At 46.5% G+C, this 27639-nt stretch overlaps 1 protein-coding gene across 1 annotated transcript in view; it reads left to right on the forward strand.

Moving 5' to 3' along the window:
- Window positions 1-7044: 7044 nt before the first annotated feature.
- Window positions 7045-27639, forward strand: part of SORL1 (sortilin related receptor 1) — a 110059-nt gene continuing 89464 nt past the window's right edge. The window contains exon 1 of the mRNA XM_081843049.1: window positions 7045-7427. Within this exon, the coding sequence (XP_081699175.1) occupies window positions 7101-7427 (327 nt within the window). The 5' untranslated portion in view covers window positions 7045-7100. The remainder of the gene's footprint in view (window positions 7428-27639) is intronic.

Here is a 27639-nt window from a genome sequence, read left to right on the forward strand (position 1 = left end):
CTTGTTTAAGTCAGTAAGTAAGGAAGGAAGTAAAACCTGGAAGGGACAAATCTTCCTTGTTGTTTTTGCTTTAGGCAAAATTCAGTGTGGCAAATGTTGGGTCCTGCTGATCCATCAGCTTGTTTGGACAAAAACGCTGACTCTGTATAAGGCCTCTTCGTAGCCAGCGGAAAAGGTAATCAGCTCTGTTCTTTGCAGAAAAGATTTGTTGCAATTACTTTAACAAAAAAAATATGTTACACTAGTGAGTCTGCAGGTCTGAAATGTAACCCACATCCTGGAAAAGGGAATTCCATGTCAACACACTTCTCGTTTGCTGGAAGGTTTTAAACTACTCCTTGAGTTTTCAATCTCTCTCTCTCTCTCTCTTTTTATGAAGCAATGTGGCAAGGGACTTCTTTTTTTAAGTCTCTTTACCTAAGTGTTCGGAGTTCATGCTGTTCCTTGCTGATGGGTTCCAGATGCAAGATAAATTCTAATGTGTTTCCCTCTCTGCCTATAAGCTATAGTTCCAGTTACAGATAGGTAGCCGTGTTGGTCTGCCATGGTCAAAACAAAATAAAAAATTCCTTCCAGTAGCACCTTAAAGACCAACTGAGTTAGTTCTAGGTATGAGCTTTCGTGTGCATGCACACTTCTTCAGATGGTATCTGAAGAAGTGTGCATGCACACGAAAGCTCATACCTAGAACTAACTCAGTTGGTCTTTAAGGTGCTACTGGAAGGAATTTTTTTATTTTATAAGCTATAGGATGGAGAAGCTGGTAGCAATGCATTAAGCATTTCTTTCAAGCACAGGCGCGGAGTGGAACTAGCGTGTTTGGTTCACTTTGGCTTCACTTTGCTCCTTTGTGGGGAAACCACTTCTTAGCAGAGTCAGTTGTTGCAGTGAACTAGGGCTGGTGCAACACAGCAGTAAAGGCATCAGCTATGATCCAAAGCTGGACGGAATATAAATTTAATAAATGAATTAGGGTGTTGAACTAGGTCTAGGACCTGGGAGACTAGGGTTCAAATCCCCTCTGAGCTATGAAGCTCACTTCACAGCCTTGGGCTAGTCACTGTCTCTTGGCTTAACCTACTTCACAGGGTTGTTGTGAGGAGAAACAGAGACAGGGGAAATCATATTATGTCACCTTGTGCTCCTTGGAGGAAGTGTTAACGACAATGATCAAAGCCAAAGCAGAAAAATGCAATAGACAAAAATAGAAACAGAAAGCTCTATATAGAGCCAAAAGAAAACCATACACTTACTGTTGGGAGCAAACAAACAGCTTAAAGAAGGAACCTGGTTTATCTATCTGTCTGTCTGTCAGTCTACAATATGCCAAAAGTAATATAGCATAATACTGGCCTACCTTGGAGGTTTGTTGTAAGGATTACGGAGATTATGGATGGGAATTGCTTTGAGCACATGTAAAAAATGTGATACTGTATAAATATTTGTTTATAAATTTTCTGTTGAGAAAGCTGTTTATTTAATTACATTGATTCTAAAGTAAATCTTCTAAAATTTTATCTGCGTCTTCCAACAAACTCATTTCATCATGCATGAGGCTTGTTTTATTCTCACGGGCAGTCCTGTGGGGTAGGTTTGGGTGAGAGATTGGCTCAGTCAAGACATCCTGCAAAAATGTGGTTTGAACCAGCCATAATGTATACACTAACCATGGTTTAGAGTGGCTTCCATAGGCTCAACACACCAGTCTCTGGAGGCAAAAGAGTACTAGTAGTACTCGCCTAATACTACTACTACTAATAATAATAATAATCACCCACCCTGATCTGAAATCTGAATTGCTACAGTTCAGGATTTCACCACACAATTCTGTGCTGTGCTAGAACAAGCTTTTTAAAACCTTTGGGGATCTTCAATGAAGCTCTCCTCTGCCATGATCACAGAATATGATCAACCCTTCTATAAGGTCAATTAGCAAAAATTTTGCTGCGATCAGGATTTCTTCCCCATCCTGCCCCATTCCTATCCAGCATTATCTTCCAGCTTGTACCGTAGAAATCTCGTAAGGAGAAACAATTTCATACCCTCCTTAATATCACGACCCCTAATACTCTGGAGAAACGTTTCTCACTGATTGAGTCAGAACAGCTGAAAGGTACATAATTGCAGTTCACTCAATCAGTTAAAAAGAAAGAAAAATAAATAAAGAAAAAAAGGATGCTAACTGGATTTGGACGTGTAAAGCAAATCACAGGGAATGGCCTCAGCAAGATAAACACCAGCCCAATGGTAGGGATGATCTGGCTTTAAGATCAATGTGTTGATGTACAGACTTCCCTCTGTCAGTGGCCAGTTTCAAACCAAACCCAAAATGCAGTGTATATTCTTTTCAACTCTCTAAACAGCAGAGAATTCCACTAGGACAAATCATAGCTGAGTCAGCAGAGCATGAGACTCTTAATCTCACATTTGTGTGTTTGAGCCCCACATAGGGCAGAAAGATTCCTGCATTGCAGGGGGTTGTACTAGATGAGCCCAGGATCCCTTCCAACTCTACCATTCTGTGATTCCTTGTGAGATTACAAACATCGCTATAACCTGCCCAGGTACCTTGTGCTTGAAGGGCAGGTAAGAAATGAAATGAAACCAATAAATAAAATAATATAAAAGCCCTGCTGGATCAGACCACAGCCCATCTAGTCTGTGTTCACATGGCAGCTTATTCCGTTTTCAAGACTTTCCCCCAACTGTTAAGTCCTGCACAAAATTTGAGCTTCTGCACGATATAAAAGCTGCTTTAGGAACTATAGTGGAATATGGTGCTCATTTCTGTGTTGTTTGCTTCTGGGATAAACCCATTGGCAAATAATACGGAAATGAGTACTAAACTTCTGCGATATCCCACGATAGTTCCAGAAGTGGCTTTTACAGCATGTGAAAGCTTAAATAGAATGTGGAAGTTTAACACTTAGGTAGTAAGTCCAGCATTCTGTTCTTACAGTGGCCAAGTAGATGCCCCAATGACACACACACGCAGGATACAAGGGTATTGCTTCTTCCACACCCTGTGATTCTCAGCATCCTACCTCGCCAGTGGAGGTAGAACACAGCTGTCAACCTCATAACTTTGTACTTTCCTGATGGGCAGATTCAGAGCTGCTTCTCCCTTTCCTCCTTCCACACACAGGTGCAATCGAACAGGTGCAACCAGCAGCCTTGCAGGTAAGTGTGATTTTAATTGTTGTTTGCTGAGGTTTTGATAGTTACGGTAATTTTATTGTGTACTATTATATTCTAATAGATTATTCAATATCACCGTATTGGCCCTAATATAAGCCGCACCTGCAAACAAACTGCACCTTTAAAATTCGGCAGATTGGGGGAGCCGTGGACAGGATGGGCACCGTTTCCCTGCGCTCCTGGGCTGATCTCTGTGGGGGGGGGGAGCTGCACCGCTTTGCCGGTGGCGTAAGATCACGAATATAAGCCGCACTTTAACTTTTCACAATCGGAATTTGGGAAAAAAAAAGTGCAGCTTATATTTGGGGCAATACGGTACTTTATTTGATATAAGTCGTTCCAGTTTAAAGTTATGTTTTATTATGACTTTCTGTAGTGGGTCAGATTATTAGTCGTTTCATTTCTCTACTGCGTTATATTTTAAAGGAGAAATCTCAAAGCGGTTTACAACACATCAAAACATCAAATGAAACAATCCAGAATGAAACATATTCAAGCTTCAAGGAAAATATTTCAGATCCTTCTCCGAGGGGGTCAAAGATTATAAGGTGTGTGTTCTTTGTTGTATATTTTGTTGCTGTAAATTGCCTTGTGAATAGTAATATAGAAAGGTGTACTACCGGTAATTAAAAGTGAAATGAAATAGCATCAAGTCTCCTGCCCTTCCTCGACCCTCCCAAGTACAGTGGTACCTCGGGTTAAGTACTTAATTCATTCCGGAGGTCTGCTCTTAACCTGAAACTGTTCTTAACCTGAAGCACCACTTTAGCTAATGGGGTGTCTCGCTGCCGCCACCGGAGCATGATTTCTGTTCTCATCCGGAAGCAAAGTTCTTAACCCGAGGTACTATTTCTGGGTTAGCGGAGTCTGTAACCTGAAGCGTCTGTAACCCGAGGTACCATGTACATATTGGGGGGGGGGAGAGAAAGAGCACAGGAGAGCCCCCCTTTTTTATTTGCTAGCTCAGCAAAACTGCTTTCCCTTTCATCATGACACCCTCGGCATCAAGATCAGCCCTCTGAGCATTTTTGAGAGCGGTAGGAAAAGAGGTTGATGGGGACTAGAATATTTAGCATAGCTTTAATATTCCATAATGGGCCTCTGCCACCTGCACACGGAGAGTCAATCACATTCCTCTTTGCCTCTAACCCTAGGAGAAGCCGAGTGCTTCATTCTAGCCATTTATCATACAAAGCCCAGAGACGGAGGAAAAGACCTCAAAGGTCAGAAAATCCATCTTCCTGTTGTCAGGGGAGAATTGGCCATATATTATCATATATCATCCCGCAGAAGGTCTGACCTGGCTCATGCAGACGTCAGGAGAAAGGGGCCTGGCAGGATGTGTTTGACAAGAGTTTGGGCCACCCAAAGGATCCTGGGAATGTTTGCTGGATTTATTTACTTTTCCCATTTAAATCCCATCTTCCTTCCAAGGAGCCAACAGAGGGGGAACACGCAGTTCTCCACCTCCCCATTTTATCCCCGAGATACTGTGATTGGCCCAAGGTCACCCAGTAGGCTTCGTTTCTGAGCAGGGATTCAAACTAGTCCCCCAGGTCCTAGTCCAACACTCTAACCACTACACCACACTGCCTTCTCCCACTCTGGCTCAGCTCCTGTTCTTGTAGCATCAACCAAACCACCCATTAGGACAGGGGTCACCTATGTGGCCCTTATGGATGCAACGGTGCCCTTGAGGTCTGCCCCTGGTGTACATAGAATCACAGAATTGTAGAGTTGCAAGGGACCCTGAGGACCATCTAGTCCAGGCACTCCCAAACTTGCCCCTCCAGATGTTTCCGGACTACAATTCCCATCATCCCTAACCACTGGTCCTGTTAGCTAGGGATGATGGGAGTTGTAGTTCCAAAACATCTGGAGGGCCAAGTTTGGGGATGCTTCATTTAGTCCAACCCTCCACAGTGCAGGAATATTTAGTTGTCCCTTACAAGGATCGAACCAGCAACCTTGGTGTTATCAGTATCTCCCTGCCAGCCACTGCCCCTTTGGTCATGAAGTGAGGGTGGTTACCTTCTACCTGAAAAAATAACGTAAGAGAATGGAAGTAGGAACTTGTAAGAATGATGCTCATTCCCACTTGCCACTTTCACTTCCATGTGCTTTTCAGTGCTCTCCAGATCCCTTGGGAAAGCAGCATGTGATTCGGTGATGGATAAGACATCAAGAAGGGGGTGTGTGTGTGTGCCCATGGCACTGGCTCAAAAATCCACATGTGCCCAGCAGTCTAAATAAGTGGGCAGCCCTTGCATTAGAACATCAGAGAAATCTTTACAGGGTGTCCTGTGATGACAAACAAGACTAACAGTCCCCTGTTGCCTGCCTATCGTATACGGGACACCCCATTGGCTGAGCAGTTGTGACATCATGGAATGTTCCCCAAAGATTCTAAGCACATGGCGGAAAGGAACCAGCTATGGAATGCTGACAATTTAGGAGCCTGGCGAATGGTCCAAGGGAACTTGACGCTGCAGCACCGGTGAAACTGAAAAGATGGAGCAAGGAAGATGGGAGAAGCGGTGATCAGGTATGTGTGAACCACCTCTAAAGGAAATGGAAACACTAAGCACACAATAGCGGTAGGTCATTTTATACCAGGGTGGCTAAGCTATGGTTAGCTAGATGTGCCTGGACTCCAAATCCGATCAGCCCCAGCTTGCATGGCCAATCGTTAGGTATGATGGGAGATATGGTCACAGGTTAGCCACCCCTGTGATCTATGTGTAGTCAGATCACCACCTTTCCCATGAGTGCTCCTCCTCACTGCTTAAGAGGACCAGTGTGGTGTAGTGGTTAGGGTTAGGGACTAGGTCTTGGGAGAACAGGGTTAAAATCCCCACTGGGATGTGAAGCTGACCAGGTGTGCTCCGGCCAGTTGCTGCCTCTCTCTCTGCCTAAATTATCTCAAAGGGATGAAATGAATAGGTGGATCTGTACACGCATTACTATGAGTTCCTTACTGAAAAGGTGGGATATAAATGCAGTAAGTAAATAAATACAGATATTGAATAAATAAACATAACGCTAGAACAAAACGGATGCATTTTCCAGCTCCAACATATTTAGTATGCTGAGCTTACCCTCTTTCGTTTTACAACATAAGAAAGTAAAGGAAGAAGAGCCGGCTGGATCAGGCCGCTGCCTTCATTCATACCCCCGCTTAGCTTCAGAAAAGCGGTTGTCACATGAGACCATGGGCTCTTCTGCAAAGCTCTAAAGGTGCTTTGAAACGCACCCGTGCACGCACCAAAACACACCGCAGGGAACCCGGAGGAACCTTTCCAAGGCTTCACGTTCTTCTTTTTGCGCTTGCAAAGAAAACATTTCTGCGCGGGGCGAAACAAATAAAGGCGATGTTATTGACTTTTTTTTTTTAATTCGCGAAAGCCCTTTCGCTTTTAAGGTCCTGCTGCTGTACTTCTGGGAGGTCAAAGCCAGGAGCAGGCAAAGAAGATTACGGAGAAAAGCGTGCGTGCGTGTGTGTGCGTTTTGTGGGGGTGGGGAGATGACACGTGACTTGCACCCGCACACCGTGGCCGGCTGGTGCAAGCCAGAGGCTGCAAATACAAACAACAACAACAACACCCAAGCGAATAATTTCGCTACGCGCTCGCTCGCTGCTTTGCCCCGCACCGCGCAAAAGGCAAGGAAGGGTTGCAATGCCCCGGGAAGCAGCGCGTGCAGCCCCGGGCCCGTGGCGCGCGCCGGAGCCGAGCTGCCTGCAGCTGGCCTGAATCTGCTCGCTGCTGTTGCTCCCTCGCCACCCCCCCCCCTCCCCGCCGCCACCGGGTTTCCCGGCTTTGCAATCCTATTGCACATTCTGTCCTGGCGGCGGCGCCCCACTTTGCAGCTCGCCAAGCCGGCGGAGCGCGGAAGCAGCGAACATGGCGACAGGGAGAAGCCGCGCCGGGGAGCCGCGCTCTCCGCTCCGGGAAACGGCCGCCCGGTTGGCGATGCCGCCGCCGCGTCTCGCCCTCCTCCTCCTCCTGCTCTCCGCTTGCAGCCTCCGGCCGGCCGAGTCCGCCGGCAAGACCTTGCGGCTGCACGCCGCTTTCACATCCCGAGCCCAGGACCGGGGCTTCGAGGTGCTGCGGGCGAGCAGTCCCGATGGCACAGTCAGGCAGCCGACGCCGGGCGAGATGCTGCGGAGCAAGCGGAGCGCCGCTGCCGCCGCCGCCCAGCAGCAGGAGTCCATGAAGGTGTACGGACAGGTGAGCGGGCACCTTTGGGGCCACCTTCTGGCACCCCTCCATCGCCTTGTCTCGCAAGGCGCCCCCCGATTTGGCAAGCCAGCCAGCCAGCATCGCGCGGAATTTGGAGCGGGGAGGGGGCGCGCGCTCTGCTTCCAGGTCCTTGCGTTTTCTTTGCAACATCCTCCACTCCACCCCCTCTTTGCAAAAGGAGCTTTTGTTATGCCCCCATCTTTGCGCGGCGCTGTCTGGTTGGAATGCACGCAGTTCTCAGTCCAATGTTCCTTCGTTCCCCGCCGCCTTTGAGCCACGCGCGGTTTCAAATTGGGTAGTGGGCGCCCTTCAGTTCGCCCTGCCTCTTCCTCTCCCCACCATCATACTCCGCATCCCCCTCTCCAAATGGATCAGGGGCTCTGGGCTTCCTGGCTCTTAGGCGATCTCTCTCTTTGCTTTTTTTTGTGGCGGGGGGAGGTTTGCGACTCAGGTGACTCGCGGGTCCAGTTGCAAGGGTGGTTGGTGGTTGTTGTTGTATCACACGCGTAACTGGTGGGAATCGAACTGTAAATATTTCTTCTTTGGAATCGGTGCGTGTCAGATGCAAACAATGCAGTGCGGGGAACGGAGCGCTGCAGCCGCTTCTCAGCCGCTGCTCGGGCAGGAGGCCAGTTTTGGGCAACCTTGGACCACACTGTCATTTTTATTTATTTTATTTTTTTTCTCATCTTGCAACCTTCTCCCTCCCAAAAGTTTAAAAGCGTCAGACTGGGATTCGGGTTGCCACTGTTGTTTTTTGCTCTGGAAAAAATGGCAAGGAATTGATGCAATTCAGGTTAGCTTTGCAAATTAGTTAACTAGTCCAACATTGTGACATAGCCCTTCTTGTTTGTTTATGGTCGATGGAAGGAAGGAAAGAAAGATATCCAACTTTTGCAAGACCTCCTTTCATGGTCACCTGATGGCAGTTCTGCATCGCCATAGGCGAGTAGCTGTGTACAGTGCCTTTCACCTTTTTGTCACAGGTTACTCTTTCTGAGATCCATCCAAACCAAAGGTTTAATTCTCATCTTAAGTTCTGGTGCAGCTTAATTGGCACGTCCCCTCTGGGAACAAGAGAAACGCACCTGTGATTTAACTTAAGACAGTTGTCTCAGGAGTGGGTCAGACACACCTTGCTGTTGCTTATGCATGTGAGCAGGGGGGAAGTTACTTCAGGAGAAAAAAGCCCTGGGGTAGCAATTTCTGGATTTTGATTGTTCAAACATCTTATTGTTTTGCCTGTTTGCAAACCTAGGATGGAAGCAGGCATCTCATACTGAGTCCTTTCGGAGAAAACAAGCCTTTTTTTTTTTGCTTTTGAGTTTCCCTTTCTCCTCTTCCCTCCAAATCCCTTTTCCTTTTGTGTTGTGTTTTTGGTTGTAAGCCCTGAGGGTGGGGACCGTTTTATCACTGACATTGGCAAGCTGTTCTGGGAACCTCTTTCCCCCAACTGAAGAACAGGATAAAAGAGTTTAAATAAAAAACAAAAACAAACAAACAAACAAACAAACAAACAAACCAGACCCACTTTGAATGATTTACCACAGGGGAAGGTGTATAAGAGGATAATACCACATTCCTCTGAACATGAAATCTCTCAAATGCATCAAGTTGCATACCTGATAATAAACAGGTGCAGGTTGCGTGTTTGATCACTTTAGGCCGTAGAGTAGTGATAGGTTTCTGGGTACCAAACACAGTGGTACCTCAGGTTACAGACGCTTCAGGTTACAGACTCCACTAACCCAGAAATAGTACCTCGGGTTAAGAACTTTGCTTCAGGGTGAGAACAGAAATCGTGTGACGGCGGTGCAGCGGCAGCAGGAGGCCCCATTAGCTAAAGTGGTGCTTCAGGTTAAGAACAGTTTCAGGTTAAGAACGGACCTCTGGAACGAATTAAGTTCTTAACTCAAGGTACCACTGTAGTGTCCAGCTATTGTTGGACTACAACTCCCATCATCCCTAACTAGCAGGACCAGTCGTCAGGGATGATGTGAATTGTAGTCCAATAACAGCTGGAGACCCAGGTTTGGGAAACACTGATACAGATTTTTCATCTGGCCTCCATCGTAACCTCTGATCCCAAGGTACAACCCCCCCCCCCCGCCCCTGCTCCAAAACATGCACAAAAGAACATAGGAAGCCGCCTTATTTCATGTCTGACTGTGGATCCACCTAGCTCAGCACTGACAAGCAGCAGCTGTTCAGGGTTTGCAGCTTGAGAACATAACTGGAGATGGCGTGGATTAAACCTGGAACCTTCTGCATGCAAGGCAGGTGTTCTAGCACTGAGCTAGGGCCCTTTCCACATGGGAAGCTGCCTAACACCGTGTCAGACGGTTGGTCTATCTACCCCCTTATTGTCTACACTGATTGGCAGCAGCTCTCTGGGACTTCAGACAGGCCTTCCTCCCAGTCCTGATCCTGGGACCATCTGCAAGCAAAGCAAATTATCTGCCTCTGACCTATGGCCCGTCCCCTAAAAACACACAGGTCTAAAAACACACACACCTTGGATACTTCCACCCAAGCTGAAATGCAGCCAAGGGACTCCTTAACCTCTTCTGCATCATTAACACAGCATGGGATTCCTGCCTTGCAGGGGGTTGGACTAGATGACCCTCGGGACCCTTCCAACTCTACAATTCTATGATATTCTCTCTCTCTGTCTGTCTGTCTCACGAACAAGACACAGGGAAATGGTACTGAGCAGCTGAGTTCCGAAGGCCTGTCTTGCTGTTCCGGGGAATGAGGTTAAAAAGCCCGTATTTTCATTATAACATTTGGATCTCCCTTTCCTCCAAAGTGGTGTGCAGACTTCTTCACTCCCTGCCTGCATTTTACCCATACAACAACCCTGCATGGTAGGTCAGGCTGAAAGACAGTGAGCAGTGGCTTCCAAGGTCACCCAGTGAGTTTCGCAGCTGAGTGGGATTTTGATCCCTGATCTCTCAAGTCTGCCTGATTCACTATACCTCAGTTGTGGAGCCATGGTTTGCTGCCTGGTGCCTCACCCTATTCTGTATGGCCTGTTAAAAACAGCCAGGACAGAGCATAGGTGGGGAACCTCCCGCCCTGGGGCCCCAATAGGGGCCTCCCAACCTCTCCATCTGGCCTCCTGGACTCTCCACATCCATCCACAGCCACAGCCATCAGCGCCTTCCTTGAGGCTTCTTGCCCGGCTGGACTTTGTCCTTGAACTCTGATCATGCCTCTTGCTTGCCTGCTGGAAGGACAGAGGGGAAGGGGTGTGTGTGTGTAGAAACTACCCCACTGTAAAATGTAAAATTTACAATTTTTTGCTTCGTCCGCTTTTGGTTCCGACCCCACCCACCACCACCGGGATGTGGCCGCTGGAAGATTGTTGAGAAGGGACGTTGGCCCTCCGTCAGAAAAAAAATGTTCTCTCCGGCCCTGTGTTGGACGAACGTGTAGTCCCCCCCCCCCAGTGAATGTTTCGTTTTAGTCCCAATGGGAGGAAGGGAGGGAGGATGCTGGACTTGTACGAAGTGTTAGAAAGGAGAAGAGTTAGAACATCCTTGTGGAAAGACTGTTCTTATCCGTGCTGAAATCAAAGAGTTACTTGCATTTCTAACAGGCTGCCGGATCCGTTTTCAGAAATGGCAACCACTATTTTTAGGCGATACAGAAAAGGAGCATTCAGAGCACAGTTATGCTTCCTTAAAGGCGTTCCCAGACTTTATCCAAATTGTTCTTATTTGGCTCTTCCCATTAAAAAAAATTTGGCCTTTTGTTGATGGCGTGGGTCCACATGTTGGACTAGTTTGCATTTATATTTCTTCTTTCCACCTAGTTTCACAGATCTTTTATATATATATAAAAAACCCAGAAACTGGAAGCAGAGGTGACCCCCCACTGTGAACTATAGAGTAGACCGTAAAGAGGTTTATTGATCCAACACATTTCAACTCCTGCTGGACTTTCTTCAGAGAAATTCTGAAAACTGATTCAAAATATATAGGCTCTCTTCTATTTCTTATACTATCTTATTTCATTTGCCTACAGCAATCAAATGGTTTTCAATTTTTGCTTCTGCTTTCACTTCCTTTTGGGGGTTCCTGTTTTTGTTGCGTATTTTATTTTTAAAATAGTCCTGTAAAAAATAGTGAAATGTAGCCAGATTGAAAGGACAGCAACAACTCACTTCCAATAGCAGAGGGGATAGCTGTTCAGAAGGTATTCAGGCCAAAGATGCTCTGCAACAGAGAATTTTTCACTTGTCGTTTTAAATACCGCTCAGTGAAATCTCCTGCGGCAGGGAGTTCCACAGGGGCACGTCAGTGGAAAAGGCCCTCTCCCATATTCCCACCTACTGTGACACAGATGATGGTGGAATATAGAACAGACCCCAGTCTGATTTTAAATCATTACGTATATGGTTTTCTGATTTTAAATCATTATGTATATGGTTTTCTGATTTTAAAACATTATATGTTTTTTTTAAAATTTGTGTGGTTTTATAGATGATTATTCTAAAGCTCTCCGATTTTTCTTCTTCTGCGTAAACCAAGGTTTGCAAGCCAACAGCAACAAACTATGGATTTAAGCTGTGCTTTGTTGCCAATAAACAGACCACGGTTAAGCCTTCCTATGGGCTCTTGAATTGTAAGCCAGGGTTGCCATCACAGTATACCGAACCGTGGTTTATTAAACAATGGCATAGCATTATGTGTGAACCTTTCCCAGTGGCTTAACTGTGGTTTGTTTATTGGCAACAAAGCGTAGCTTAGATCCATAGTTTGTTGCTGTTGGCTTGCAAACCTTGGCATGCTATAACTATGTCTTGGCATTCTGTGTGAATTTAGCCTATTTCCTTAACCATGGTGTATTTGACCACCCCCCCAGACCCTCATCAAGCTATAAAGACAAGGTCAGTTAGGGGTGACAGTCAGTGGGGGAGCAGGCATGAGCCCCCTCCACTGATTGTACAAGACTGGCACTCTTGGAGCACTCTTTCCCCCTGCAAGATCAACACCGTCCAAGAGCCTTGGGGATCCAGCTTGTTAGAGGCTTCACCACACCACCTACTATTTTTGCAGTCCCAGGTAGGCAGCAAAATCAAGAAGCAGGGTGGCTGGATAACTAGGAACATGGGAAGAAGTTGCCTTAGTCCATCTAGCGCACCATGAATTTGCCTCCATCTCCTCCAGATGTATGGGACGCGGGTGGCGTTGTGGGTTAAACCACAGAGCCTAGGACTTGTCGATCAGAAGATCAGCGGTTCGAATCCCCGCAATAGGGTGAGCTCCCGTTGCTCGGTCCCTGCTCCTGCCAACCTAGCAGTTCGAAAGCACATCAAAGTGCAAGTAGATAATTACCGTATTTTTCGTCCCATAGGATGCTCCGTCCCATAGGACGCACCTAGTTGTTGTTTTTTTGGGGGGGGGGAAATAAAGGAAAAAATGTTTTCCTTTATTTCTCCCCCAAAACCAGGTCGGGGAACAGCGGGATGGCGGCGCTGCGCCTCCCCGCTGTCCCCCGAGCTTGTGGAGCTGGCCGATGTCTGCCCGGCGCGAGGGGCGCTCTGCTTCAGGGCGCGCTGGGTGGCAGGCTGCTATCCGCAGCGTGGGGAGCTGCCTAGGCTGCGGATGTGTTCCCGAAGCCCGGAGAGCCTGCATTCACCCCATAGGACGCACCCAGATTTCCCCTTCATTTTTGGAGGGGAAAAAGTGCGTCCTATGAGGCGAAAAATACGGCAGGTACCGCTCTGGCGGGAAGGTAAACAGCGTTTCCGTGCCCTGCTCTGGTTCGCCAGAAGCGACTTAGTCATGCTGGCCACATGACCCGGAAGCTGTACACCGGCTCCCTCAGCCAGTAAAGCGAGATGAGCACTGCAACCCCAGAGTCGGTCACGACTAGACCTAATGGACAGGGGTCCCTTTACATTTTACCTCCAGATGCTGCTAGACTGCGACTCCGATCAGCTCCAGCAAGCACAGCTGATGCGTAGGGATGATGGGAGTTGTAATTCAGATACGTTGGGAGAGCCAAAGATTCCTTGTGCCTGGTCTGCACTGCCAGGCCTTGACTTTCCAAGGTTTCAGAGAGGGCACATTCCCAGTCCTAGCTGGAGATGCTGGGGATTGAATCTGGGACCTTCTCCAGGCAAAGCAGATGCTCTACCACTGAGCTGTGGCCCCTCCCAAAATAGATCCACTGGATCCACCTACTTCAGTACTGCCTTCACTGACTGGCAGCACTTGTCCAGGATTTTAGACAAGGTTCTCCTATAGAGACGATGGGGGTCGAACCGGGAAGCAGATGTTCCACTGCTGAGCCACAACCCTTCCCATAGCCTCCTGTATTTAGAATGGTGGATCGCCAGGGCCCCTGCCTGTGCCCTCTTTATTTCTTTGTTCTCCGCTCAGACCTACACACCCCATTCTGCTAGCAGAAATTGAAAGCTTATCTGTCCAAGGATTTACTTTCAGGCAGATAACTTCCCACAGTTATTACGTGTCACATGGCTTTTATTTACCTCCCATCCCACAAATAAAAGCAGACACAATGGCAGCTTTTTAAAACCCAAAGAAAAACAAAAGCACATTACAGTCCCCTGCATTCTCCTTATATCGACATTGATGGTGTTGTTGTTTTTTTGTAAAAAAACCCCAGTTATTCCCAGAAGTGTTCTGGTTATCTAAATTTCATGGCCAGGCTGAATATGTCATTGTAACCTTGTGTCAACAATGTGTTGTGTTGCATTAGCTGTCTGAATATCCAAGTGTTTTCCTCCATGCCCCTGAGGCTGTTTGGATGAAGGGAGTTTGCACGGAAATGCTAATAGCTTTCCCAGATCAAACAGGATTCTTGCTTATTCTCCCTCATCACGTTTATGTTTTGGGGCCCACCTGCACTATTAATTTAAAGCAGCATCGTAGCACTTTACGGTAAACTGTCATGGTTTTCTCAAAAGGACCTTGAGAACTGTCATTTGTTATGGGTGCCGAGCGGTTGTTTGTTTAGTCGTTTAGTCATGTCCAACTCTTTGTGACCCCATGGACCAGAGCACGCCAGGCACTCCTGTCTTCCACAGCCTCCCGCAGTTTGGTCAAACTCATGCTGGTAGCTTCGCGAACACTATCCAGCCATCTCATCCTCTGTCGTCCCCTTCTCCTTGTGCCCTCCATCTTTCCCAACATCAGGGTATTTTCCAGGGAGACTTCTCTTCTCATGAGGTGGCCAAAGTATTGGAGCCTCAGCTTCATGATCTGTCCTTCCAGTGAGCACTCAGGGCTGATTTTCTTCAGAATGGATAGGTTTGATCTTCTTGCAGTCCATGGGACTCTCAAGAGTCTCCTCCAGCACCATAATTCAAAAGCATCAATTCTTCGGCGATCAGCCTTCTTTATGGTCCAGCTCTCACTTCCATATATCACTACTGGGAAAACCATGGCTTTAACTATACGGACCTTTGTTGGCAAGGTGATGTCTCTGCTTTTTAAGATGCTGTCTAGGTTTGTCATTGCTTTTCTCCCAAGAAGCAGGCGTCTTTTAATTTCGTGGCTGCTGTCACCATCTGCAGTGATCATGGAGCCCAAGAAAGTAAAATCTCTCACTGCCTCCATTTCTTCCCCTTCTATTTGCCAGGAGGTGATGAGACCAGTGGCCATGATCTTCGTTTTTTTGAGTGGTTGTTAGGAGGCCCTTATTCCCCTTGTAGATCTACAGTTCCCAGAGTTCCCTGGCAAGAGGGATTGATGGTTAAACCACTCTGGGAATGTGGCATTTCAATTTGGAATAAGAAAATAAGAAGAGCCTGCTGGATGAGGCCAGTGACCCATCTAGTCTAGCATCCTGTTCTCACAGTGGCTAACCAGATGCCTGTGGGAAACCTGCAAATCAGGATCCGAGCACAAGAGCACTCTACCCTCCTGTGGCTTCCAGTAGTTAGTATTCAGAGTCGTCCCTGCCTCCAACCATCCTGGCTAGTAGCTGTTGATAGAGCACGTTCTCCTTCATGGAGAGCATGTGTTGCGGTGGGAGCAACAATGACATCCCCTGTTGCTGGGCGGGTTAGTTTGGATGGCCATGGATTTGAATGGGTACCTCCAGTGTTCCTGGGGAAAATTGACTGTTGCAATTTTATTTGATTGATGGGGGTGCTATATAGGTCCCTGTGCGCAGCGTTGCGCTTCCTCTTTTCGCTGCGCACATCAGATTACCTGCCCACCCTCCCTTTTTTAGGGTTTGTTTGCTATTCCTGTCATGGGGTCGTCTGCTTTGGAGCAGGGGCCTGGTAGGAATTTTGCCATTTGGCTGATTGGCTGGTGCCAATTGGTTTTTGCCTACTATGTAGCAAATAGTCACAACTTGTAAGGTTGTGGTTAAAGGTAAAGGGACCCTGACCATTAGGTCCCGTCGTGACCGACTCTGGGGTTGTGGCGCTCATCTTGCTTTACTGGCCGAGGGAGCCGGCGTACAGCTTCCGGGTCATGTGGCCAGCATGACTAAGCCGCTTCTGGCGAACCAGAGCAGCGCACGGAAACGTCGTTTACCTTCCCGCCGGAGCGGTACTTATTTATCTACTTGCACTTTGACGTGCTTTCGATCTGCTAGGTTGGCAGGAGCAGGGACTGAGCAATGGGAGCTCACTCCGTCACGGGGATTCGAACCGCCGACCTTCTGATCGGCAAGTCCTAGGCGCTGTGGTTTAACCCACAGCGCCACCCGCGTCCCTAAGGCTATGGTTAGGCATTGGTTCATTTTTTGGTTGGTAGAGGGGATGTGGTTGGCTGTGCCTGCCCCTCCAATGCTGCTGCAGCAAGGGTATTCCATTAAAGGAATCCAGGGGCTTGCCATGCTTTTGTCCGTATCCCTGACAAAGGGCTAGGGCCACGCAAGAGCCCCAGGGAGCATTTGGGGAGAGTTGTGAGCCTGGCACCCAGCTTTATTCTCTCCCCAAAATTGCTTACCCTTACTGACTTCCGCACGGGTGTGGTTATCAGTTCTGTTCCTACCTCCAAGTGGGAACACATAGTCGCTAACCAATGCCTAAGCAACCACTCACATACTGTGATTCAATAAAGTTGTGGCCAAAATTATGCCAAAAACCAAAACAAAAATGCTGTGTGAACGTGTTTTTATTCAGGGGTGTCTTGGGGGTCCTTGACATGCAACCTTGGCCCCCATGAATTTGTCTGAGCCACTTTTAAAGCCATCCAAATTCATGGCCGTCACTGTGGGAGTGAGTTCCATAGCTTAAATTCCTGTCTTTGTCTTGCTATTTTTAGTAGCAGTATTTAATCACCTTCCACATGTGTCCCAGCGCAGTGTCCAAAATATAATATAAAAAGCTAACGAATAACACAGAAAAGACAGCAGATAAAATTTTAAAAGCTCTGCTCCCAAGTCACTGTGGTGTGTTGCCTCCTGAGATCTTTAGAACTTGAGAGAGACATTCTCCCGCAGACAGCAGTGACCCCACAATCGAGATGTAGGGAACTTTTGGCAGACGATTCGGATTCCACCTTTAAATTATCTGGACTGAGCACATGGCTCAGGAATCTTCTAGACCTGGGGTTTTAGAGGAAGATGGCGGGCAAGCTGTACAGTGGTGCCCCGCAAGACGAACGCCTCGCAAGACGGAAAACCCGCTAGACGAAAGGGTTTTCCGTTTTGGAGGCGCTTCACAAAACGAATTTCCCTATGGGCTTGCTTCGCAAGACGAAAATGTCTTGCAAGTTCCTGCAGGGTTCCCCCCCCCCCCTTTTCCTAAGCCCTAAGCCGCTTATCAGCTGATCCGCTGATAAGCCGCTTATCAGCTGATCCGCTAAAAGCCGCTAAACCACTAATAGCGCTAATCCGCTAAGCTGTCAGTGGGCTTGCTTCGCAAGACGAAAATACTGCTAAACGAAGAGCCTCACGGAACGGATTAATTTCGTCTTGTGAGGCACCACTGTAGTTTATTCAGAGTGCCGGCAATTGAAGCTCTGTTAAGGGTAAACTACAGTTCCCAAAATTCTTGGGGGTTTGTGTAAATGTGCTTTAAATGTGGTTCAAATGTACTGCGTGGATGTGAATTTCTTTGCTTAAACCTATATTTTGTGCTTCAGTTATTGTGAGCTGCTCTAGCCTTTGCAGAGTAAGGCTTGCATTCAGCTGAATTCTTGAAGCAGACAGTTTAAAATTAATGAACCTAACTTAGTCGTGTCCATTAATCAAGGGGTCTACTTTGAGAATGACTGGCACTGGATACAACAATCCTGTGTGGTTAGATTATTTGTGGTTTTAGACTGAATGAGGGAAGAAAATAGCTTGGGCCTGTTTTGCTTTTTAAAAAACAACAACAACAGCAACAACATTTAAAGTGGTTTGTGAAGCCAGCTTCGTTAGTGTAGTGAAAATGGATTTCTGTGTTTGCCATGAACCATAGTTAATTTTAACCCAATTTGCTGGCTTGTCAGCCATGGGCCTTTTCCAAGAACAATCAGACCTTAACCTCCTAGTATTCAATTTTCTTCATAGCAGGATCTGTTTGGCATCTCATAAAAACGGCTTGATTAAGGGGGAAAGCTCTATAAACATTAACTTTTGCTTAGTTTAGATAATGCCCCCCCTTTACAGCTGTTAAAAAATTAGTTATTACACAGAATTAGTTCCTTATAACCCTATTTCACCATCTCATTACTGCTCCAGCCCTGCAGGAGTGAATTATTATTTTAATTATGCAGATCAGGAAACTGAGGCTTGAGAGGTGAAGTCTGGCTCACGGCCACCCAGTAAGTTGGCAGCGGTTGGGACGGGCAGCTGGATCCTACAAAAAGCAGGCAGAAGTTCAGTTCCCTTCCCATCTTTATCTCTGTGCATCTGACTCCCAAATTAGCTAAACATTTCATCTTCATCTGTTGTTCTCAAGGCAGTTTGCAAGTTGAATGTGTTTCTGTTGTCCCACCAGGGAGCTGGTGATGAAATAAAGATATCTTGATCAAAATGGCAGGATAAGGAAGAAATCCTTTTTTCTCTGAAAGTCCCAGACTTTTATTCTCCCTACCTGCCGCATTACAGTTGTACCTTGGTTCCTGAACGCCTTGCAAGTCAAAAGTCGGACGCTGCAAACCTGGAAGTGATTGTTCTGGTTTGCGAACGTTCTTTGGAACCTGAATGCCCAACAGGGCTTCCGCGGCTTCTGATTGGCTGCAGGAGCCTCTTGCAGCCAATCAGAAGCCACATTTTCGTTTCCAGATGTTTTGGAAGTCAAACGGACTTTCGGAACGGATTCCGTTCGACTTCTGAGGTACGACTGTACTTCCCTTCCAGAGGAATCAAGCACACCCCCATTCCTGATCCTGCATCGTAGTGGAGTAGTGGCAAATTAAGAAGTACAGTGGTACCTCAGGTTAAGTACTTAATTCGTTCCGGAGGTCCGTACTTAACCTGAAACTGTTCTTAACCTGAAACACCACTTTAGCTAATGAGGCCTCCTCCTGCTGCTGCGCCACCAGAGCCCGATTTCTGTTCTCATCCTGAAGCAAAGTTCTTAACCTGAAGCACTATTTCTGGGTTAGCGGAGTCTGTAACCTGAAGCGTATGTAACCTGAGGTACCAATGTACAGAGTCCCTCCATGATAGTCACAGCCACACACCCTTCTGTGATTATACAACAGGATAGCTCAGCTTGTTAAAGCATGGTGCCGATAATGCCAAGGTTGCTGGTTCGATCTCCATATGGAAGCTGGGCTAGATGATCCTCAGGGTCCTTTCCAGCTCTTCAATTCTATGATTCTTTGATTCTAAGGCTGTACAAGAATAATAATTAGGGATGTAATGCAACAATCTATGCAGATTTCTATGTGTCGTCTTTTGGCTAGATCTGTTTTCTGTGCATGTACATGGGCAATTGGATTTGGAGTGCTCCAGTCTCTTCTTTTGGAGTGACTTAAGTTGTGTTTTCCTTGAACTTCTGTTGTACACAATAGGACTTGAACACAATTTCCTTGAAAATGAAGCACCTTGTTTGCAAATGCTTAGCTTTGGAGCACAGAGCTCCTCATTGTTCTTCCCGCGCGCCTTCTCCAGAGTAACCTCAGGAGCCAATCCTCTGTGGTTGACTCATCTCCCTTCATGCTGAAAGGACACTGGAGACTGGGACCCTGCAGCTGAAATCATAATGGGTTTTGGCCCCTGTGACCCCAGCCTGTGACACCTCTATCCTGCGTCCAGCATTCTTGCAACGTCTTGAGTGGGAAAAGGGATTGTTTTATCGTTTTATGAAAACATCCAAATGGGACCGCTTTCTCATGTGAAAAACATGGGGGAAAGATCTGGGTTATGTAATTAAAGACAGAATTGAGACAATTGTGGTCAAGCAACCATGTGAAGACAGTTTTTATTAAAATTAAAGAGATTGCAGTAAAAATCATACACCAATTATATAGGATACCTGTTAGGGTTGCCATATTTCAAAAAGTGAAAATTCAGACAGAAAAGTTTTGGGGAAGCAGAATTGTTGACCTTTTTTTATATTTAGTATGACAACCCCTAATACCTGTACAATTGGCTCATTTGACCTCCACGATTAGCCCTGGGTTCAGGAGGGTATGCAGCACTGAAAGCACTTGTCTGATGTACATAAGGAACTGATTAACATTACAAGTGATAATATTGAATTTTCTTTGTTTAAGGGACATAAGGTTATCAAGTCTAAGGACTGGATTTCACATTTGTTAACTGCGACTAGACAAACTGTCCCTCAACAGCGGGAATTTTTGGATTCCTTAAACTTACTTGCGTGGTTGAAAAGGATTTGGAGTTCAGCAATAGCAGAGCAAATTACTCGTAATACCTGGTTTGTGCAGGGAAGAGAGAAACCACAATAATTTTACGCCACCTGGTAGAACTTTATTACATATGCACCAGGCCAGCCCCCAACAATGCCAGTCATGGATATTTGGCAACTTTCATGTATGTGACGTGATCCTTAGAACTTGTTAATCTTTGAGGAGGTTGTGATGGATCCTGTATAGAGCACTGGACCTATTGCTGTAAGTGTTTTGTGTTTAGTTTAGTTTTGGCTAAATAAATTGGATTTACAAAACCCCTATGGATGATGGATAATTAAATACTTACTTAGTTCTGCTACCTGAAATACTGGAATTTTCAGATGAGATCTGTTCTGTTTTACCTGCCAGTATGCCTCCCGGATCCAATAAGTGTAAGTCCCAAGTGGTGTAAAAACTGAGATACGAAAGCTAGGAGCTAAATGGCATCTTGAACCTAGGTTATGGGTGCAACAATGGAATGTCTAGGCACGCTTTTTTATAACAAGAAAACAAAGCCAAAAATGAATGAACTGCAGCTAAAATATTATGTTCGTTTTTCACATGGTCTGGTCCCTTCCCCTGTCCGCCTACCCCTAATATTCTTAAGAGGGTCTCGGTCAGGTTTATGTCCATCTGACTGTGTCCTAGGTTTCAGCCCATCTGTTTATGTCTAGAGAGGTAGCTGTGCTAGTCCGTTCTAGCAAAAACAACAGAGAGTCTTATGGCAACTCAAAAGACTAAGAAATCTATTCTTTATTATGCATTTAGAACTCAGTGACCCGGTGCAGAGTCAGACACAGTGTTCTTGATCTGCAGATTGTGATCGAGAGACTAGGAACAGGTTGCTCACCTGTATTCATCCTTTCCGTCTCTCTCATGTGACTGGAATCTTGTTGTTTATGCATAACTGTTTAGCATTGCACTTGCATTGGGCCGAACAAACTGTGGTTAGGGCTAAGGCTTTGGGAACTGTCATTTGAAAGCAGATTTTGATATTTATTTGTAATCTTTTGTACCTTGCCTCTTAAGGTTTAAGATCTCCAGGGCGGATTACCAAAGACATGATGCAAATAAGAGTAATTTAAAACAATTCAAGCTATTTCAGAAGAAGTTTAGTAGTGACTCATCGGGGGCGGGCTGGGGGAGCTCATTTTAGCATGGATGAAAAGCACCATCTTCCATGTCTGCAGCACTTTGCAAAGAATGAGCAGTCATAACATATGTTTGTATGTTACTTTCTCTAATGTAGAGCCCCTTTTTTGCAAACTTTCCCCCTAACATATGCGTTTGTTTACACATTGGTTGGTAGAACAAAAATGCGAATTTTGAGGATGAAAGTGAAAGTGTTTCGGCTTGTGTATGGGATTGAGAAGTGTGAATTTGCTAGTTTCTCATTAAAATGCAAAACAACCACAACAACCCCACACACTTTAATTTCTCTGCCATCCTTAGTGACCCCTAACCTAGAACCAGATGCTAGGTACACCACAGAGAAAGGGAAAGGAAATGGAGACTGGGAAAAACTTAGGTCCTGGCTATCTGCAGGGCTGTATTCTCCCCTACAAACCTGCCCAGGCTCTGAGATCTTTAGGGGAGGCCCTTCCCTCAGTCCTGCTACCCTTTCAGGCACTCTTGGTGGGGAAGTGGGAGAGGGCCTTTTTGGTGGTTGCATTCAGACTTTGGAGCTAGACTGGCTCCCTCCTTGTTGTGCTTCCGCCAGCAGGTGAAGGCTGCGGTATTCCTTTTTAAGGGAAAGGGCTTCAGTAGTGACAGTTTTGTTCTTTTAGAGTTTAATTGCAACAATCTTTTATAGGTTTTTAGCTTTCTGTGTTTTATCGGTGATGTTTTAATTAGTGTACGCTGCCTTCAGTCCCAGTCTGGGGGAAAGACTGGGTATTAATCATGATACAAATCAGGGCAAGAATATTTTCAGTTGTACGGTCTTAGGATTCATTACAGTGCGGCAGGGGTGCGGAGTTGCTGGCCCCTCAGAAGTTGTAGGGTTATAATTCCTACCGTTCCTGAGAATTGGCCATGGTGGCTAGGACTGTTTAGCATTGCGCTTGCATTGGGCCGAACAAACTGTGATTAAGGCTAAGGCTTCTGGAACTGTGATTTGAAAGCAGATTATGATATTTATTTGTAATCCTTTGTACCTCACCTCTTAAGGTTCAAGATCTCCAGGGCGAAGTCCTTTCCCCTCCATGGGGATTAGGGAGCTGTGTCAGCACTGAAAAGGCATTAAAGGGGTTCTAGGTAACCCTGAAAGACCCTCTCCTCCTGTGGGGAAAGGCTGCAATCTTAGAGCAATCTTAGTTAGCCTTAAGTGTACGTTGCTACAGATGTAACATGATTTGCTAATGCAGATCGCTTGTCAAGGGGGGGTGAAGGAATTGTTCTCAATAGGAGAATGAAGAAGAGCCAGCCAATTATAGGTCCCACAGTCCGTCCTGCAATGCCAATGAGGGTGAAGCGACTGGCACATCTCCGCTCTGGGTTCTGTCTCTTGCCGGAGGTTGGCAGAACAATGAGAATGGCCTTTTTGTGTCTGTTGACGTATGGTTGTCCTCCCCGCCCCCCAGTCTTCTCCTAATGCACATTAAGGCCTCGCTGGAGAGAGGAGGGGGGGGGTGTAACGTAGCTCTTGCCTTGAAATAGTTGCTTTCACGCTGGAACCTGGCAGGTGAAGTTTCACTAAGGTTGGTTTATGGAACGGCATTCAGGCGATGCTTCTGTTCTGCCTCCCCGCCCCCTTCTTCTTAGAACAAAAAGAGGAAAGCTGAAGCTCAGCCGTTCAGATCCAGGGTGGATTTGTTATGCAACGGCGTATTTCCCCCCCAGCATTTAGACTTCGGGCAGCATGTGGATTAATTCTGTTCTGCCTGTCTGGTGGAACTGGCTACGGACGGTAATTCCAAAACAAGCTGGTGGCTTGTGCAGATGGGCTGACAGCCCTGTGATGTTAGAAGCCCGGAAAACTGCCTTAACCCAAGGCTACATTCACACAGCAGTTTATTCCATTCTGTTTCCCTAACTGCTATATTTGAGCTTTCTCACAACGTAAAATCCACATGCAGAATACTAACTGTACATAGCACACCTTCGGTGCTCATTTCTGTGTTATTAGGTTCCAGAAAATAATTCAGTTTGCAGCCCCCTTAACTCAGAAAATGTCAGTTATTAAAGTGATGAAATTTGGTGGGGGGGGGGTATTCTGCCATATAGATGTTCCCTGCTGTTTTCATGGGGGAACAGAAGCAGGCATGGGCAGAAACGGGGGGGGGAGGGGAGGGGGAGAGTAGCAGCGATGTTGTCCAGTGGCTTCCATTGTTGTATCACACCATGCCCACTGATGTGAATGAAATTCATTGTGAAATGCTTATTTCTTGGACAAAAGGCCACAGTTCCATAATGCAACAGGTACCGCAGTGTGAAAGGAACGCTAGAAAATGGAACAGAAGCACTAGCATTAAAATCAGGAAAGGTGACACAATTATCCCTATGTCTGAATGGATCCCAAGGCAGACCATTGGGTCCATCTAGGGCAGTATTCCAGGGTTTCCCAAACTTGGGCCTACAGCAGTTTTTGGACTACAGTTCCCATCACCCCTGACCACTGGTCCTGCTAGAATGATGGGAGTTGTAGTTCAAAAGCAGCTAGAGAGCCAAGTTTTGGAAACCCTGGTCTACACTGACAGGCAGCGGCTGTCCAGGATTTCTTGCAGAAGTCCATTTCAGACTTACCTAGAGACGTGAATGTTCTGTTGAGGGACGTGGGTGGCGCTGTGGGTTGAACCACAGAGCCTAGGATTTGCCGATCAGAAGGTCGGCGGTTCGAATCCCCACGACGGGGTGAGTTCCCATTGTTCAGTCCCTGCTCCTGCCAACCTAGCAGTTCGAAAGCATGTCAAAGTGCAAGTAGATAAATAGGTACCACTCTGGCGGGAAGGTAAACGGCATTTCCGTGCTCTGCTCTGGTTCGCCAGCATCGGCTTAGTCATGCTGGCCACATGACCCGGAAGCTGTATGCCGGCTCCCTCGGCCAATAAAGCGAGATGAGCGCCGCAACCCCAGAGTCAGTCACAACTGGACCTAATGGTCAGGGGTCCCTTTACCTTTACCTTTAGAGACGTGAAGGATTTGCATGTGAGAAGTGTGCTTTACCGTTGAACTGCAGCCTTTCCTTTCAGTAATGTTACCGCCTTAATCTAGATGACATTTATTTATTTCAGATACACACACACACACACACATACATACACACTCTTAATTATTTGCATTTGTGAGCAGAGTACATAGAAGCAATCCACAGAGATGGAACGATAAAAGAGTGTTGCAACATGGGTGACTGCACTGCTTGCAGCTGCTTCCCCAGGTAGCAAAACTCCCTGCCAGTAGGAAATAAACCAACCCTAGGCCATTTTTTTTTGATGCGCAAACATTCAAAGATCCTTCCCCATTGCCCTGTGAAGCTGTACAGTTCATTCTGGAGCCTCGTGCTCTGTCCACCTCATTTCGTTCTGCCAGGCCTGATTCATTACAGGGAAAATAGCTATTTACAAGTCAGCCTTTGAGAGTTTTATGACTCAAATAAACCCGGCCCCCTCAACATGATGGGGATTAAGACATAAATTTGGGCATTGTGGTCTGGTGGGGGGGGGGGAGAGAAGCCAGGAAGCCCAGATTTTATTGACTCATCACAAAAAAAGAGAAAGAAATCCAGTGAAGGCGTTTATTGGGTTTGGGATTGTGAAGGTGGTTTTCGAGTTCAGAAAGGCTGGTGTCTTGTGGCTTCTGCTGCTTGTCGTTCTCTCCTGCTTCTAGTTTCCTTACTCAGTCCTATTGCATGATTTGGCAGTGCCAGATTCACATTGTGGTTTTGCGAAAGGCACATGTGTCAGTTCCCTCCTCAAAACCTGAAGGAGGTCTGAAACCTTCTTTTGTCCACATCTTTAGATCTGTTCTGACCCTTTCGGGTGAAGCTGCTTCTTTGTGAAAACACAATTTGCCTCATTGCGTTGCGTACACTGGGGCTGGGGGGAACCTCAGGCCTAAGGGCCAAACATGGCTCCCCAGGCTTCTCTATCTGACCCCTAGGACTCTTCTCAGGCTGTACCCCTCAGTAGGCCGTACTCTTCACTGACTCTGTCTGCACCTTCCTCGAGTGCTTTGGCTTGGCTGGAATGAGTCCCCAAACCTGGGAGACCAGGGTTCGAATCCCCACTGGGCCACAAAGCTCATGGGGTGACCTTGGGCCAGTCACAGCCTCTGGCCGTAACCTGCCTCTCAGGGTTGTTGTGTGGCTAAAAATGGAGAGGAGGGGAACCAAAGGTGGGATAAAAATGTAACAACAAATAAATGAAAACAAATGTGGCCCTCCTGTGGGAAAAGGTTCTCCACCCTTGACAGAACATCATGCATATTATTGAAAGAGATGGTCGTGTTTTGGGTTTAGATGCTGAAATTCGCATCATAGACTCATAGGATGGTAGAACTGGAAGGGAGCATGAGGATCAACTGGTCCAACCCCCTGCAATGCAGGAATATTTTGCCCAATGTAGGGCTTGAACCCATGACCTTGAGATTAAGAGTCTCGTTCTCTACCGACTGAGCAATCCCTCTGGTGCGTCTTGCCTCTGCTGCAAACTCGCAAAGTCGCACATAACTCTCTCAGCATCGACTGGCAGTGCGAATAAAACTGGCCTGCCTGACACAATTGTGGTTAAGGGTTGCTGAAAGAGTTTATGTGAAATGCTCTCAATTCTGAAGCATTTCAGAAGGGCTGAGTATTATAAATCAGTTTGCCAGGATCTCTGTACAAAGAGGAATAGCTGAGATGCAGGCATGGTAGCAAGATAGCCTGTTGTCTGCTCCAAGCATTTGGGATTACAGTGGCACCTCGGGTTACAAATGCTTTGGGTTACAAACGCTTCAGGTTACAGACTCCGCTAACCCGGAAGTAGTACCTCGGGTTAAGAACTTTACTTCAGGATGAGAACAGAAATTGCGCGGCAGCGGGGGCCCCCAATAGCTAAAGTGGTACCTCAGGTTAAGAACAGTTTCAGGTTAAGACCTCTGGAACAAATTTAAGTTCTTAACCAGAGGTACCACTGTAGTGTCAAACCTACCTGCCTGGGTGTGTCCCCTGCTCCCCAATTGGAATAAAACTGGGAAGAGAAGTGCTGGGGTGCCGGTGTTCATATCTCTCGTATGAAAGAAACTGGTTTTGTATTGGGGCTTCCTACAAGTAGAGATGAGAGAGGCTGAGCAGAACAAATCTTTCTGCTGCATGCTACGCTCAGTGCAGGGTTAACGTTACCAGCAGCAAAACACCTGCTTCCAACTCCTGTTTACTTCTTAAGGGCGGCTCCATTAAGGAAAGCTGTTCCTGGGGCAACTGAGTCCAACCACATTGTCTGAGTCACGAACAGGTGATTAATTAACAGCTGAATGAATGCTTGAAAACACCTCCGGCAGGCTGAATCTTCTGGGAGCTAAGTATAAATATCAGGGTGGGTGTTGAGGCGTCATTGTGTTGCAAGCTTCTGAGTGCTGTCTATCACACTGTCGAAATATATGTGACATGCACGCACGCACATGGGGCTGATCGTGATGTGGCACTACAGAACCTCCAGTGGGGGACTGTGTGATGACAGCCTTGCATTTTTATGTGTATAGGAAGATATATATGACTTGCAGCATTGATGAGAGGTGTAGGGATACAAGGAGAAGGAAGCAATGGATGATCCTGGATGGACTATATGACATGGCTTGTAATAAGCTGTCTTGTTCAGGGTTACAGTTATTTATAGGAACAGAGGACAGGATGAAAATTAAAGTTTTGGTCATGGTGTGTGTGTGTGGGGGGGGGAGAAGCCAGTGTATTTGAAAGATTAGTTTAGCATGAGTGAAAGCAACTACCGTAAGCCTTTTGAGGAGCTCTTGAAGGAGCTGGGTGTATTTAGCCTGGAAAAGAAGGGACTGAGAGGAGATATGATAGCCATCAAATATCTTAAGTGCTGTCACGTGGAAGAAGAAACATGCTTGTTTTCTCCTGCTCTGGAGGGTAGGACTCAAACCAATGGCTTCAAGTTACAAGAAAGGAGATTCTGACTAAACATTCGGGAAAAAACTTTCTGACTGTGAAAGCTTGTTTGATAGTGGAACAGACTCCCACGAGAGGTGGTGGACTCTCCTTCCTTGAAGGTTTTTAAGCAGAGGTTGGATGGCCATCTGTCATGGATGCTTTATTTGAGATTCCTGCATTGCAGGGGGTTGGACTAGATGGTCCCTTCCAACTCTTAAGATTCTATGATTTATTTGTGATTAAAGTATCTCCTGCCCTTCATTTTATTAGGGGCCCAGGGTGGCAAACAAATGCTAAAACCATAAAAACGTCTTTAAAAAAATCTAAT

The sequence above is a fragment of the Podarcis erhardii genome, assembly GCF_964252035.2.
Source record: "Podarcis erhardii genome assembly, chromosome: 16".
Lineage (NCBI taxonomy): Eukaryota > Metazoa > Chordata > Lepidosauria > Squamata > Lacertidae > Podarcis > Podarcis erhardii.